This window comes from Grampus griseus, assembly GCF_964374135.1.
Source record: "Grampus griseus genome assembly, chromosome: 16".
Taxonomy (NCBI): Eukaryota; Metazoa; Chordata; class Mammalia; order Artiodactyla; family Delphinidae; genus Grampus; species Grampus griseus.
The window spans coordinates 16,275,415-16,292,386 of NC_139010.1; the positions used below are offsets into that span (position 1 = coordinate 16,275,415).

Consider the following 16,972-nt stretch of genomic DNA (forward strand, 5'->3'; position numbering starts at 1 on the left):
GCTTTTCAAACAGTTCAAGACAAACAAATCACTTAGCGGTTGAACAACTGTAGCATCTGATGCCATCACACAGACGTGGTAGCGACAGCCACTAATCAAAGTTCTTTTCATTCCGTTGAAAAAGAAGTTCCTCGGCTTTGGTTTAAGATCACTTTTTATGTTGTTCTTTTGAAAATTATTATATGCCAAGGTTAAAAAAAAAGAGAAAGAGAGAGAGAGAAGATTCTGTCTATAGGAACCGGAAAGTCAAGGCTTCTGGCGGCATGCTGCTCTCGGTGACTAACTATGGGGTCAGGGGAGAGTCGTCAGAGGTGACCGGCAAGGCCTGTAAAGGAATAGCCAAGCCCTCCTTCGAACCACCTGCCCAGGCCCCAGGTGAGACCCCACTCTCAGCTGGTACACCTGGGCATCTGTGCTCTCCTTTCAGGCGTTCTTGCTGACTCCGCAAGGAAGCATGGACAACCAAGGCCAACACCACCAGGCGGTAGAGCTGTAACACCACCACCAGGAAATTCTTGGCAGCAAAGAACACCAGCATCTGGTTGATCACTTTGAAATAGGTCATCAGGATGAGTCGCACAACAAGGAAGGGACCGTCTTGTATGAAGACGCTGATTCCAATGTTCCACAGGTCGGCACTGTATTGGCAAAAGAACCGGCTGGGGAACCCCCTTGTTGCCATAGACACAGGGCACACAACATGCTGTACTGAAAACGCAAGAGAGACCAGTTACCGTAGCTCTCTGACATGCAGAAAAGTAAGGCAGAGTGAAGTGGGGACAAGTCATCAGCCATGGGGGTTACGCTCATGCACAATGGGGAGTGATTCTGTAATTTCATTCTGGAGGGAAACAAGTGTAACCACCCTGCCATTTTACATCCTTGGGCATTTTATATTCAAAATGGATCATCTGTTATAAGTCCAATGACACACATGAAAAAAAGCCAGCCTCTGGTTTCTATCCACGTAAAAAAAAAATCAGCTCGTCTTCAAGTCCTCACTCACACTGGGGAAAGCACAATTAACTAGGCTAGAAAGGATAAAGAGCAGAAGAAGCCGCCCTGTCTGTCTTTGAAGTCTTCAGAGTAGGAAGGCAGCACGGCAGGGTGCTCTCAGCCTCAAGTCAGGGAGCCTGGCTTCCTCTCCTGGTTTCCTCATTTTCTAACAGCAAGATGCACGCCAAGTTACTTAGGCTGCCTGGACCTCAGTTTCCTCCTTTGAAAACTGGAGAACAATGACAGCTTTGAGGAGAGGGGCCCCTATTCCCTGACTGTTTTTGGTTCCATTAGACTAACACCCCTGGCACCTCTCCTTTCTCACTGTCTTTCCCTGAGGATAATTCATGACTTACCTGGCTGCTAAATTTGGGAGATGAAACAGAGTGTCGGTGGCCCAGAGCTGTCTGCATCCCCTCTCTGGTACCTGCCTATTTACTGGTTGACTCACTTGGCCCTCTATGTAAATTGTGTTGTGAAAATTCAAGCACTTATCTTCAAATTCAAACTGAAGTCACGTTAAACATATCTCTCTAACAGGGGTGGGGAAAAAAAGCCCAAATAAATGCCATGGTTATTTTATTTTGTCTAATTCCTTATGGTTTTGTTGCACAGTTTACAAGAAAGACTGGATATAATTACTGATTTTCCAGTTGAATAAAAGGAGGTCCAATCAACAAATGAACCTTTTTTGTTTTAATTTCTAAAATGTAAATTTAATTCAGGGTCAAGGGCAGAAAATAGTCCTTTTATAATAATGAAGACTTCCATTTGGAGTTTTCAAACAAAGAATGCCTTCGTCTACTGGAGCCTGCAAATATTATGAAGCTGCTTTGATATGGGTGCACATAACGTACCGTTTGTTGGAAACACAATAGTGATTTAGTCAGAAGTAACATTTGGTCTTTGTTTTTCAAACAGCTGCATAACATTATCACCCCTGAAAGTTTACAGAATTTCTTTCTTAAATAAAAATTTTCTAAGCAAGGCGGTAAACCACAAGATATGGGAGGGTGAGGCCCAGCAGAGGGAATGACAAAAGAAAAACCAACGTAAGATCAATAGTCACCGTTCCTAAGAAGTTAGGGTCGGGAAATGGCTCCCAGAGGACCTCCTAAAAGTATTATTCGACATTTAAACTGAAGGTGCCTAATATTCTCGCAGAGGACACCAGCTGATTAATGGTATAGAGTACCTTCTGGGGCACATTACAACAAAATCTGTGTGTGTGTGTGTGTGTGTGTGTGTGTGTGTGTGTGTGTGTGTGTCTGTGTGTGTGTGTGTCTGTGTGTCTGTGTGTCTGTGTGTGTGTCTGTGTGTGTGTGTGTGTGTCTGTGTGTGTGTGTGTGTCTGTGTGTGTGTGTGTGTGTCTGTGTCTGTGTGTGTGTCTGTGTGTGTGTGTGTGTCTGTGTGTGTGTGTCTGTGTGTCTGTGTGTGTGTGTGTGTCTGTGTGTCTGTGTGTGTGTGTGTGTGTGTGTGTGTGTGTGTGTGTGTGTGTGATTGGCATACATTTGTTTGCAGTTATTAACTAGTAATTAGGTTTGGGGCATTTCCAAAAAGCCACAGCCACTCTTTCCTTCTGTTGGCAATTTTGTTTTGCAAAGTGGATGCTAAGGTCTAAAATGGCCTCTAAAACCTCTGTGCCTATCAAAGTGGACCAAAAAAAGATGCAGAAAAAAATTAAATATCTCTGTACAAAGATTAATTCTAACCCTGAGGCCATCAGGTAGGGTACCGTAAGAAAGGAGTCAGACTTCAGGAAAACGTAACTATTCAATCCTAGAATTTCTTCAGAGTAAAGTGGCATCCAGGAGAATTTCCAAATCAAAATTCCAGGGTGGGCTTCCCTGGTGGCGCAGTGGTTGAGAGTCTGCCTGCCGATGCAGGGTATGCGGGTTCGTGCCCCGGTCCGGGAAGATCCCACATGCCGCGGAGCGGCTGGGCCCGTGAGCCATGGCCGCTGGGCCTGCGCGTCCGGAGCCTGTGCTCCGCAACGGGAGAGGCCACAACAGTGAGAGGCCCGCGTACCGCAAAAAAAAAAAAAATTCAGGGCTCCTAGAAGTTATGGGATAACAGGTCAATGCATTCCAATAGAACCATCTGTGTTAGGAAAAACGTTCTATATCTGTGCTGTCTGACATCATAGCCATATGCAGCCACGGAGCAGGCTAGTGTGACTGAGGAACTGAACTTTAAATTTTATTTAATTTTAATTAATGTTAATCTAAACAGCCACATGTGGCTAGTGGGTACTGTACTGGATAATGCAGCTCTAGATCATCAGTATGAAATGGCCAGAAAACCGTTTACTTCTTGCAAAGTCTTGGGGGTTTATGTCTTTATTAAAATAAGCCCAATGGGAGTCTAAGAGCCAATACTGAGGAAAAATCTAATTTCCCATGTGGCCCTGAACCTGCTCTTATTCCCTTTGAAGTTCTAATACAAGGGTCTGACAAAGGAATGAAAATGGCCCCTTAAAAAATCAGGAGATAACATTTATATGCCAGTAAGTGTGCTGAACCACAGTCGCTACAAACTATGTCTTATTTTTGTCATCACAAGGACCCTCAATCCTCACTGCAATAATTATCATCCCCATTGCATGGATGAAAAACTGAGGCGCTGATGTGTTAACTAATTTGCAGAAGCTTTTACACATTGCAAGTGATGGAACTACTGTGTGAAATGAACATAAAGCTGTGCTCTTATCGACTTAATTGTGTCAGGCTCACCATGTACCAGAGTGGATCATGGCTTTCCTAAGTTTCAACCTAGTTGTCTTCTAAACCGAACTGGAACTAACACTGAGATATCGAAGTGATTAAAAAAAAAAAAAAGATAATCCTCTCAAATGCTTCCTTAGCTTCACTGCAGTTCATAATCAAGAGCTGTACTTTTCTGTTTCTTTGAGCAAACATTGGACACTTACCTGCCAGGTCAAGTGGGAACTGCAGCATACTCCAGGTCCATATAACAAGGATGGCATAGACCAGAGCAGGGCTATTCCTAGAATGCAGACAAAATTTTAAATTAGTGATGAAAAATACGAACACATGCAGAAAAATCTTGTCTCTTTTTGTTCTCATATTTGACTATATCCTAATAAACCTCTTGAGAGTTGTCAGAATATCTTGGTGATATAAGATATCCATGAAAAATTCATGCATGATTAAAATGGAATAATGAAAAAGAAATTTTAAAAAATCTGGGACTTAAAACCCAACTTCCACATGTGCCAACATCTGTGTGAATTATGACAGAGCCTCTTGGTCCTATATTGCTGTATTTAGTTTTACAGAATCATGGACACATTATGGGAGGGAAATGCTAGGACAAAAGTTAGACGTTAACCTGGAAATTCAGAGGACTGATTTCAAGAAATTTCAAGGAGGGAAATTGAAAATTGTTCCAAGATCCCAAGACTCTAGCCTAAAAGTACATCTCAAAAGGCCTAGATGAGGCTCAACAATTAAGAGCTTAGCATGTAAAAGAAAGTTATCCTCAGTTGAAAAAAAAGTAGGGAGATAAGTCCAATCATCAAAGGTATACATTGGACACTAGGATGTAAATTAAAGGATGTGATTGTTTCATTCACCATTGGATTTCCCCAGTGCCTATAACAGTACATGGCAAATAACAGTCACTCAACAAATATTTGTGGAAGGAGTTGCTGAACGAATAATCAAAGGATCTGTACTTAGAAGAAATACAAATGTCATAGACCTAGGAAAATGGTCTTGAAGACTAAAGTCAGAAAGAAGAGAGGTTACAAAAACGCAAAGGATCCGAAAGAAGTCTCAAAGTCACGTTTTTACAGCAAAATCCCAAAGGAAATTATCAATTTGAGGTTAGTGGTGTAATAACAGATTTTGTTGCCAACTTCTCTGTCAAGAGGGATTTCCAGAATGGAGAGGGATAGAAAAACATCAGGGAACAGTAATTGAAACCAAACTCAATGAGGTGATTGTAAGGGATATCTTTAAATGCTTCGAGTATTGAGGCCCTGAAAAATTAGATCTTAAAACTCTGAGAGAATCTGTAAATGAGATTTCTAAGCCATCACTATCTGTCCTGGCAGTTAACGGTGAAGACAAGGTTGGTGACAAAAAAATGAAGTCTTAACTTTCAAAAGGAAGCAGAAGTATATTTTCAACTATAAAGGCACATTTACTGGTAATCCCTAGTTAGATTATATAACTGATTATTTGAAAGATTTCTGAGAGCCCTTATTGAACAAGACAGTGTTACCTGAGAATCAGCACAGGTTACCTGAGAACAACGGCACTCAGCTAAGATTATTTTCTCTCTCCCCCCCTCCTTTTTTTTTAAAATAGAGTTAGGATTACTAAGCAGATAATGATACATACATAATAATAGACACTGGATGTAAACAAGGCTCATGAAAAAAGCCTCCCATAGTGTTCTTATGAGCAAGATTAAGAAATGTTCTGAGTGTGAGTACAGTTGGGTGGATTCCTGACTGTGTAAAGGACTCAGGGATCTGTAAAGGGGGCTCTCCAAGGGTCGCTGCAGGCTCTGCCTTTGATTCTGTTCTACTTAGCATTTCATCACTGAGTTGGTTGCCGACGTTGATGGAAGGCTTCTCATATGCACATATGACGTTGGGGGCTGGATGAGAAACCAATACCCCAGAAGACATCATCAGGATCCCCGAAGATCTTGACAGGATGTAACTGGATGACCTAGAATAGGATGGAAGAGGTAGCGCTTCACAGCAGCAGCCATTAAAAAGGCTCAAGGATTTTCCCTTCCTGTTATCTAATTATGAGTCCGCAGTGTGACATGATTTACGATTTTCCAAAATCAGATGCAATCATAGGTCTCTTCCCGAGAAGTTTAAAGTCTAGAATTTTACGTGAAAATGCCTAGGGAATGCAGTCTATAACTTTTCCCTCTTTGCAAAGTCAATGTCTCTATATGGTAGACCTTCAGTAAGCGCCTGAATTTTTAAATAATCTTGCCTGCCGTTTCTGAGCTCATACTATGTGCCAGGCAGTTTTCTAAGTGTTTAGCTCTGCGATCACACTTAATCCTCATACCAGCTCGACAAAGTACGAACACTTATTATCTCTCTTTGGCCAGTGATTTCAGCATCCACCTTTTTACCTTTCCATGGTAGTATTTCCATGAAGGAAATGGACAGTTTTAGCCCTGCTCTATTCTACAATATTCAGGGTGTATCTGACATATTATGTGTTGTCCTTCATGTTTTAGGAGGAACACTGAAAACATTTTTGGTCCAAAAAAGAGAGACTAGGGTGGTGAGGGGACTCAGAGCCATGTTAGACATGGCATAGTTCAAGGAACTAAAAACTAGAGAAGACTGCTTTAAAACTTGATTTCATACATTTAAAGGGTTATCATTGTGGAGAAGGAATTAAACTTATTTCTTACGACTTCAGAGGGCCAATTCAGGTTCAGAGGATTTGAGTTGCACCTGTAAGAATCCAAATTTCATCCCAGTAGAGGAAAGTACTTTCTAATAATACTAATTCAAAATAGAACACGTTGCCCCTGGGGTTAGTATATTCTCTATTAGTGAAAGTTTTCAAAGAAAGTCTGGACAAAAACTTGAGAAAATTTTGGAGAGGATTTTGTAACAGATGTAAAATAGGTTTCTCAATAGATGGTCACTTTTGAAGTTTCTTCTCATCTCAGACTTCAGTAATTCTACGAAAAAACCCATGTGCAATTTGTCTGCAAGGCAGCAGAAAGAAGTGGTAAAGCACGAGCTCTGGTGCTAGGTTGCCAGGGTTCAAATACCAGCTCTAACCCTCACCAGAGAGACAGGATGTGGGCTTCCAGTCCCAGACTAATCATTTACCAGCTACACGAATAGGAACAAGTAATTTAATACCTATGTGCTCTAGTTTACCCAACTTCTGTGAGGATGACAGTAATAATAGCTATTGGATTTTATATGATCATTTTTATTAAATATATTGTTTAAAGATATTAAACATATAAAGCTCTTAAAGCAGCACTGGTTACAGACTAAGCATGGTATTCTACCACAAGTTAAGTATTATTATTTTTTACCACGTAACCTTGAGACTCTTGCAACTTCCCTTGCCTGCCATTCTTCAGCTTATAATATCGTGGTAATGACAGTATCTACCTCATGGTGGTGTTGTAAAGACTAAGTAACTCATCACAACTAAAACCCTTAGAACAGTGCTTGGAACACAGCAAGAGATAAATCAATATTATCCGCTACTACTGTTAGTAGTAGTAATAGTATTTTTATTTTTATTATGGGAACATATTTCTTAAAGTCTTTGTGTTTTAATTTTATTATTATACAAAACAGGGATAAATAATAAACTGACCTTAGCCCTAAGTAAGTCAAACTCTAACCCTCTAATACCAAATATATGTCTTTTGCATTCACAAGTATTATTATCTGAACACACACAATATGGGAGAATGTGGGTGTTGAGAAACCTATTACTAAAGTTATCAAAAATAACTTTGGAAAAGATGGCCAGAAAATCTCTGGAGCAGACAAATTTGTATTATTAATTCAGACAGTAAAATTTACCCAGGAAGGTTAAACGCTGGAATATAAATACATCACTGAGCTTAAATGGCAAACACTCCAAATTTGTGAAGGAATTTTGGAGTCAATTTCTCCAGCATTGTCTCTGTTGTGTAATTGTCTCCTCAACTTGTCTTGCCCCATTTTCTCATGTGTAATCTGTCTTCATAAGCGTCAACTGAGAAGCATTTAAGCAGACAATGGGCTCTATTCATACAGAGACAAAAGATCATTTGAAGTATAATTATAGATGTATCACTTCTCTGCTTGGAAAACTAGGAGGATACAAGACTAGCATTTGGTAAATCAGTGCACCACAACTATTGGGTGAAAAGTAAAAATAAAGTCATAAATTGCTAATTTTTTTATTAAAGTATAGTTGATTTAAAATGTGTTAATTTCTGCTGTAGAGCAAAATAACTCAGTTATACATAAATATACATTCTTTTTTATATTCTTTTCCATTACGGTTTATCCCAGGACATTGAATATAGTTCCCTGTGCTATACAATCGAACCTGTTGTTCATCCATTCTGTGTATAATAGTTTGCATCTACTAATCCCAAATGTGAGGATGACAATAATAATAGCTATTGGATTTTATATTATAATTTTGATTAAATATATTGTTTAAATATGTTAAACATATAAAGCTCCTAGAACAGCTAAGAGCTGTTTCCACCCCGCCCCCCCACCTTGGCAACCGTAAGTCTGTTCTCTATGTCTGTGAGTCTGTTTCTGCTTCATAGATAGGTTCATTTGTGTCATACTTTAGATTCCACATATAAGTGATATCATATGGTATTTGTTTCCCTTTCTGACTTAACTTCACTTAGTATGATAATCTCTATTTGCATCCATGTCGCTGCAAATGGCATGATTTTGTTCTTTTTTATGGCTGAGTAGTATTCCAGTGTACATTTGTACCACATCTTCTTTATCAATTCATCTGTCTCTGGATATTCAGGTTGTTTCCATGTCTTGGCTATTGTGAATAGTGCTGCTATGAACATAGGGGCGCATGTATCTTTTTGATTATAGTTTTGTCCAGATACATGCCCAGGAGAGGGATTGCTGGATCATACGGTAATTCTGTTTTCAGTTTTCTGAGGAACCTCCAGACTGTTTTCCACAGTGGCTACACCACCTTACATTCTCACCAATAGTGTAGGAGGGTTCCCTTTTCTCCACACCCTCTCCAGCATTTGTTACTTGTAGACTTTTTAATGATGGCCATTCTGAGCAGTGTGAGGTGGTACCTCATTGTAGTTTAGATTTGCATTTCTCTAATAATTAGCCATGTTGAGCATCTTTTCATGTGCATATTGGCCATCTGTATGTCTTCTTTGGGGAAATGTTTACTTAGATCTTCTGCCCACTTTTTGATTGGGTTGTTTTGTTGTTGTTGAGTTGTATCGGCTATTTGTATATTTTGGAAATTAAGCCCTTGTCAGTCACATCGTTTGCAAATATTTTCTCCCATTCCATAGGTTGTCTCTTCGTTTTGTTTATGGTTTCCTTTGCTGTGAAAAAGCTTGTAAGTTTGATTGGGTCCCATTTGTTTATTTCTGTTTTTATTTCTATTGCCTTGGGAGACTGACCTAAGAAAACATTGATATGATTTATGTTTTGTCTATGTTCTCTAGGAGTTTTATGGTGTCTTGTCTTATATTTAAGTTTTTAAGCCAGTATGAGTTTATTTTGGTGCATGGTTTGAGGGTGTATTCTCATGCATTGCTAATTTGCTTAACTGTTTCTTTTTGAAAGTGTAAATACTCCTATCAATAAGAGATAATCAGTGGATAGAGTTGCTCTAGCTTTTTAAAAAGCATCCCACAAACCTCTTCAGAGGAGCAAAAAAATTAAGGAGAGAGAGAGAAAAGGAAAGCAAGCAAGCAAATGAGCTATTAAGCTAACCTGGAAGAAATGCTTCATCAAGCAAAAAGAGCTAAACTAAAAGAACACATAGCGTAAACATAGAAAAACTCTCCTTTGTTTGGTCAGATATTCACAGTGAAGTAGCAGTAATGCTACGGGAACATTTTACCAAGTGTGTTTTTTCTTTTCAGTAAATGATCTGTGTTCAAAAAAAGACTGCAGAGAGTGATCTCCAAAGGTGTAAATAACTACTTAACTCTTCCTGGCAATTATGCTGAAATTCAGACTTGTTAAAATGTTGGAGGGTGGCTGTAGCAGAATGCAATGGTCAGCAAATCCTCTCCCCAGCAAACACACATAACACTGGACAAATTGTCAAAAACAACCACTTCAGATCTCTGGAAATAAACCAAAGGCAAATAACAAATTGAGTAACATTTATTCATGAAAACCTGGTAGAACTTCAGTTAAGAACAGTGAGCGTCTAAGGCATTCTTGCCCATGGGATGTTCCCTTAAACTTCCAGCTTTGCTATGTGAAGGAAAAATGGCACCAGACAGTTAAATAGGCAATGAAGACTTTATTGAAGTCTGCAGTAAGGGAGAGAGACTGAATTCACCCCCACTGAAACAAAATCAGAAGAGTTTTTAAACACTGGGGTGAGCTAGTGGAACAGTACTAGAGGTTGTTAGAGAGGGAAGTTGGTCAATGTGATTAGGCCATCTATGTTTGCTAATTGGCACTGATATAAGTTAGGTTCCTGTCGTCCCAGAGAGACTAGGAGATGGGGGTGTTATCTTTCCTGATGATCACATTTCAAAGGGATGGCTCTCACATCCTCGAGAAAGATATTCCTACTCTGTAAAGCTGGAAAGAGTCTAAGAGAAGACTTGCATCTCAAAGGGACGTAGAAAGAAATTACAGTTGCAAGTTTTCTAAAATCAGTGCTCTGAGGAAAGGGGGAGCAGAGGCTTATATTCAGGAATAAACTTTTTTAAAGTTTAATCAAGCTGAGGGGAATGTTAAGGCTGCCTTGGTCAGTCGGAGTGTTAGTTTTACCAGGGAGAGCTTAGCAATGAAAACCAGAGACCCCTTGTGACCAGAGTATGCTGACTTGATTTGGAGTGGAGTGTGAAATCCATGGTTAAAGGTGTGGTCAGTAAAAGTAACACATTTAGTTGGAAATGAATGGGGAAGCCCATGGCTTTCCTACTTAGAGGTTGCAGCCCCAGCTGGGGTGAGGGGCAGACTAACTTAACATTTCATGGAGAGATTCCAAAAATAAGAGAGCCATAGAAAGGCTAGATAATGTCTCCAAGTTTGCCAGACATGTGCAGGGACAATCCAAGAAGGCCCAGTAGAAATTTAAAACTGGTTGTATATGAAAACTTTCTGAACTTGAATGTGCGATCCGGCTCATACACAGATCCATCAGCAGAGGGTGGAACTCAAAAGGGCTCAGAGTGTTTGATCACAAACCCTGCTCAAATCATTGGCTGACCATAGGTGTGACCCTAATAGCCATGCTAAAGACAAAAATAAGAATTAAAAAAACAAACGAAAAACAAGTCCGAGCAGAAACATCAGTGACTGCAATCCACGGGGAGATAGAGTCCTCAGATTAAGTTCAGGCAATTTATTGAGACAACAAAGATGACAAGAAGACTCCTGAGGCATGTGGGGAAGCCTGAGGATAACATATTGCTACAAAACGTAATACAAAATGTTCAGTTTTCAGCAAAACAGTATGAGACATACAAAGAAACAGGAATGCATGACCCATGCTCAGGAGAAAACAACAACAATCAATTAATCAATAGAAACTGACTCTAATGGGGTCCAGATATTGGATTTAGCAGATAAAGACATCAAAGCAACTATCTTAAATATTTTCAAAGAATGAAAGAAAACTATGTTCCATAAACTAAAGAAAAATATGATGACAGGGACTCAACAAATAAATAACTGAAATAAGAAATATAAACTAAAAAGAGAATTAAATAGAAATTCTAGATTTGGAAATATGGTAACAGAAATGAAAAATTCACTAGGTGAACTCTACAGTTTGACTCTACATATGGATTTGAGATAGTGGAAGAATCAGTGACCTGGAAAATAAATCAGTGAAAACTCTCCAGTCTGAAGACTAGTAGGTAAAACAGATAGGAGAAAAATGAACAGAGTCTCAGAGACCTATGGAAAACAACTAAGCATTTCTATTTGTAATAGCAGTCCCAGAAGGAAGAAAAGACAATGGGTCAGAAAAAGTGAAGAAATGATGGCTGAAAATTCCTCAATTTGAGGAAAAACATTAATTTACAGATCCTAGATCAACAAAGTTGTAGTAAGGTTAAGACAAAGAGACCCACACCTAGACACATCACAGACTCCTGAAAGCCAAAGAGAAAGAGAAAATCTTGAAAACAGCAAAAGAAAAATGACTCATTTGTACAGGGTAATGACAAAACAATGGCTAACATCTCATCAGAAATAATGAAGACCAGAAGAAAGAGGAATGATACATATAAAATGCTGAAGTAAAAACTATGGAGCAAGAATTCTTCATACAACAAAACTATTTTTCCAAACATGAAGGAAAAATACACACATTTCTCCACAAAGATTAGGAGAATTTGTTGCTAGCACATTTGCCTTAGATGAAACAATAAAGGAAGTCTTTCAGGCTGAAAGAAAATGACACCAGAAAGTAACTCAAATCCACAAGAAGGAATAAAGTGCATCTTCAAATATGTAAGTAAATATGAGAACATATAAATATACAGTCATATCTTTTCTTCTCTTAATTTCTTTAAAAAAACACAAGTCTATAAAACAATAATTATAAAACTGTACTGTCTGGCTTATAACATATAAAGATGTAATGTATATGACAATAATTGCAAAAAAGAGGGGGGAGGGAATTGAGCTATTAACTTGTAATAGAGTGTGAAGATCTAAAATCATATTGTATTCCCTACAGTAACCACTGTAATAAAACAATACACAAATCAATAGAGGAATTAAAATTGTTCATTAAAAATATTTTTAAAGCAGTAAATAATTAACACAAGAGCAAAAAGGAAATGAGACATTGAGAAAAACAAATAGCAAAATGGCAGATATAAATTCAACTAAATCAGGACTTCCCTGGTGGCGCAGTGGTTAAGAATCTGCCTGCCAATGCAGGGGACATGGGTTCAAGCCCTGGTCCGGGAAGATCCCACATGCCATGGAGCAACTAAGCCTGTGCACCACAACTACTGAGCCTGCGCTCTAGAGCCCACAAGCCACAACCACTGAGCCCGCATGACACAACTACTGAAGCACGTGCACCTAGAGCCCATGCTCCACAACAAGAGAAGCCACTGCAATGAGAAGCCTGTGCACCGCACAGAGTAGCCCCCGCTCTCCGCAAGTAGAGAAAGCCTGCACACAGCAACAAAGACCCAATGCAGCCATAAATAAATAGATAGATAGATAGATAGATAAAAAAAATTTTCAACCAAATCAATAATTACGTTAAATATTAATGGATTAAACACATTGCAAAAGCTTGGAAATTGTTCCCCCAAACTCATGGCTGCGTAGACTTCAGAATGTGATCTTATTTGGAAGTAGGGTCTTTGCAGAAGTAGTCAAGGTAAGAGAAGGTCATAATAGATTAACCTGTGTCCTAATCCAGTGAGTGGTGTCCCTATAAGAAGGAGAAAAATTGGAGACACTGACAGACACACTGGGGAGAATGCCATGTGAAGACAGAGGCAGAGATTGGAGTGATGTGTCTATAAGCTGAGGGACACCAGAACTGCCAGCAACCACCAGAAGCCACAAGAGAGCCACAAGAGGGAACAGATTCTCCCTCAGAGCCTCTAACAGAAACCAAGCCTGCTGGCACATTGATTTGGACTTTCAGCCTTGAAGACTAAGAGAGTATAAATTTCTGTTGTATTGAGCCACTCAGTTTGTGGTAGTTTGTTATGGCAGCCCTGGGAAGTTAATATACACTCCAATTAAAAGACAGAGATTGTCTAACTGAGAGGAAAATGCAAGATCCAACTATATGTGGTATATAAGGAATACAGTTTAGATGTAAAGATACAGAGTTTGAAAAAGATATCCCATGTCAATAATCATCATAAAATAGAGTGCCTGGATTCATATGAGACAAAATAGACTTTCAGACAAGAAATATTACTAGAGAAAAAGTGACATTTCATGATGAAAAACAGTTACTACATGAGGAAGAAGTTTAAAAAATTAATGTGTGTACATCTAAAAACAGAGCTTCAAAATACATGAAGCAAAAACTGACAATACTGAAAAAAGAAATAGACAATTCAACAATCAGAGTTGAAGATTTCAATGCCTCACTCTCAATAATTGATAGAACAACTAGACAGAAAATCAGTAAGGATATAGAAGACTTGAACAACCCTATCAGCCAACTTGACATAACTTACATTTACAGAACACTCAACCAGACAACACATTCTTTTCAAGCCCACATGGAATATTCTCCAGGATAGGCCATATGCTAGGCCATAAGTCTCAGTATTTTAAAAGGGTTAAAATAATTTTGTATATTCTCAGACTACAACAGAATTAAAATAGAACACAACAGGGAGAAATTTGGGCAATCCCCACATGGAAATTAAACAGCTTACTTCTAAACAAGTCATAGGTCAAAGGAGAACTCATAGGAGAAACTGGAAAATAATTTGAACTGTATTAAACAAAAAGATAACATATCAAAGCTTATGAGATGCAGATAAAGCAGTGCTTAGAAGGAAACATAACTTTGAATACCATATTAGAAAAGAAGAAAGGTTTCAAATCAATAGCTTCCATCTTAGGAAACTAGAAAAAAGAAGTGCAAATTAAATCCAAAGCAAGCAGAAGGAAGGAAAAATTAAACATCAGAACACAAACCAATGAAATATAAAACAGAATAATAGAGAAAATCAATGAAACCAAAAATTAGTTATTTTAAAAGACTGACTAAATTGAGAAGTCTAAGAAAAAATAGAGGAGACACAAATGACCAAACTCAGAATGAAAAGTTGGGGAGGGGCATAATAAGTGACCCTATAGAAATTGACACAAGTATAAAGGAATAATATTATGGACAACTTTATATAAAAAATAAAATTAGATAAAATGTAAGAATTCCTAGAAAGAAAAATATAATCAAAACTGACCCAAGAGGAAATAGAATAACTGAATAGACTTATGAGAAATAATGATATTGAATTAGTAATAAAATATCTTCCCATAAAGAAAAACCTAGGCTTAGATAGCTTCCTAAGTGGATTCTATAAAATATTTAAAGAAGAAATAACATCAGTCTTATACAAAGTCTTTCAGAAAATAAAGAAGGAATGCTTCCTGAGGTATTCATTGAAGGATATTACCCTGATACCAAAGCCAGGAAAAATATCATTTGAAAATATTACTAAAAATCAGTATGCTCTATGAGTATAGATGTAAAAATTATTAACAAAATGTTAGCAAACCAAATTCAGCAACATATAGAAAGGATTATACACCATAACCAAGTGATATTTATCCCAGGAAGTCAAGGTTGATTTAACATCTGAAAATTAGTTAATGTAATACACCACATTAATAGAATAAAAGGTAGCCACCACACAATGATCATAAGAAAAACAGAAAAACATTTAATAACATTCAGTGTCCATAGAAAAAGAGAGAGAGAGAAAAGAAAGAACTCTCAGTAACCTAGATGGGGATTTCCTCCAACTGATCAAGGGCATCTATTAAAAATATCTGTGCAAAATCTATAGCTAACATCATCCTTAATAGTGAAAGACAGAATGCTTATCCTTTGAGATTGAAAGGTCCACTCTTATACTTCTGTTGAACATTGTACAAGAAATTCTAGCTGGTGCAATAAGACAAGAAAAAGAAATAAAAGGCGTACAGATTAGAAAGAATCAAAAATATCTTTGCTTTCAAATGACGTTATCCCATATGTAGAAATCCCTAAGGAGTCTACAAAACTAGTAAGCAAGTTTAGAATGGTTTCTGGGTACAAGATTGTCACACAAAAGTCCATTGTATTTCTACATAGTGGTAATAAAAAACATGAAAATGATACTAAGAAATTAAGAAAATGATTCTATCAAAAAGAAAAATATTTAGGAATAAATTTAGGAAAAGTGGTGCAAGACGTATACATTGAAAATTACAAAACTTTGCTGAGAAAAATTAAGGAACATCTGAATAAAAGATGAGATAGTTTATGTTCATGAATTGAAAGACTTAATATTATTAAGATGCCACTTCTTCACAAATTGATGCTTAGATTTAATACAATCCTTATCAAAACTCCAGCAGGATTTTTTTTTGTAGAATTTGACAAGCTAATTATAAAACTTACATGGAAATGCAAAGGAGCTAGAAAAATCAGAACAATTTTTGAAAAAAGAATAATGTTAGAGGGCTTACAGTATCCAGTTTCAAAACTTACCATAAAATTCCAGTAATCTCAATAACGTAGTACTGGCATAAGACAGACACACAGAGCAATGAAACACAATAGAAAGTCCAGAAAAACTCCTTACATATGTGGTCAATTGATTTTTGACAAAGATACCAACGCAATTTAATAGGGAAAGGATAGTCTTTTCAACAAATGGTGCTGAGACAGTTGGTCCTAGCTGGAACAAAAAATACTGCTGGGATAATGCCAAAACACAAAATGAAACAAGACAAAACATGAACTTAGACCCTTACCTCATGATACACAAAAATTAAGTGAAAACATTACACAGGAAAATATTTCTAATTTTTGATGGGGCGAATATTTCTTAGAATCTATTATTCCCAAAGCACTACAGGGAAGAAAAAATGATACATGGGATTTTATCAAAATTCAAAAAAATTGTTATTCAAATGACAACATTAAAAAATGATATACTGGGAGAAAATATTTACATTATGTATCTAATACCAGACTTGTATCCAGAATATATAAAGAACTCTTACAACTCAATAAAAATTAATCCAATGAAAAATGGGAAAAAATTTGAACAGATACTTCACCAAGGAAGATATATGAATAGGTAATCAGCACAAGGAAAGATGCTACACGTCGTTATTAAATTTATGCTTCATGATTGTCTTTTTGAGGCCAAAGAGGAAAGTTACACTACAGCGAGAAGGATTTAATATTTCCTTTGAAGAGATGGAAATTTGCAGTGTTAATTCTTGCAGTATAGATGGGGCCTGAGATGAAATCAGAACTTGGGAGGTGGGCCTTAGGAGGGAATTAAAAACTCTCAGTTCTCTCTGGGCCTTGATTTTGGAGTCTTTGGGTCATGATGGAGACATGCATGAGTCTAGTGGAGACCACAGAAGGTCACTGACACAATGCAGTTATATTAAAAATAAAATGATTTCATCTGAGATCATGAAACCTGAAAAGAAACTTAAAAACGATAATCTGGGCAGAGTTTATTCAGTTCTATTCTCAGGACATGGTATAAGTTTAAAATGAGAAAAAACGATTTATAAAAC

At 37.6% G+C, this 16,972-nt stretch overlaps 1 protein-coding gene across 1 annotated transcript in view; it reads right to left on the minus strand.

The window, feature by feature from the left end:
• Nucleotides 1–283: 283 nt before the first annotated feature.
• Nucleotides 284–16,972, minus strand: part of TMEM26 (transmembrane protein 26) — a gene marked incomplete at both ends in the record, with an annotated part of 43,322 nt that continues 26,633 nt past the window's right edge. The window contains 2 exons of the mRNA XM_082673229.1: nucleotides 284–708; nucleotides 3,926–4,002. Coding sequence (XP_082529355.1) covers nucleotides 284–708; nucleotides 3,926–4,002 — 502 coding nt within the window. The remainder of the gene's footprint in view (nucleotides 709–3,925; nucleotides 4,003–16,972) is intronic.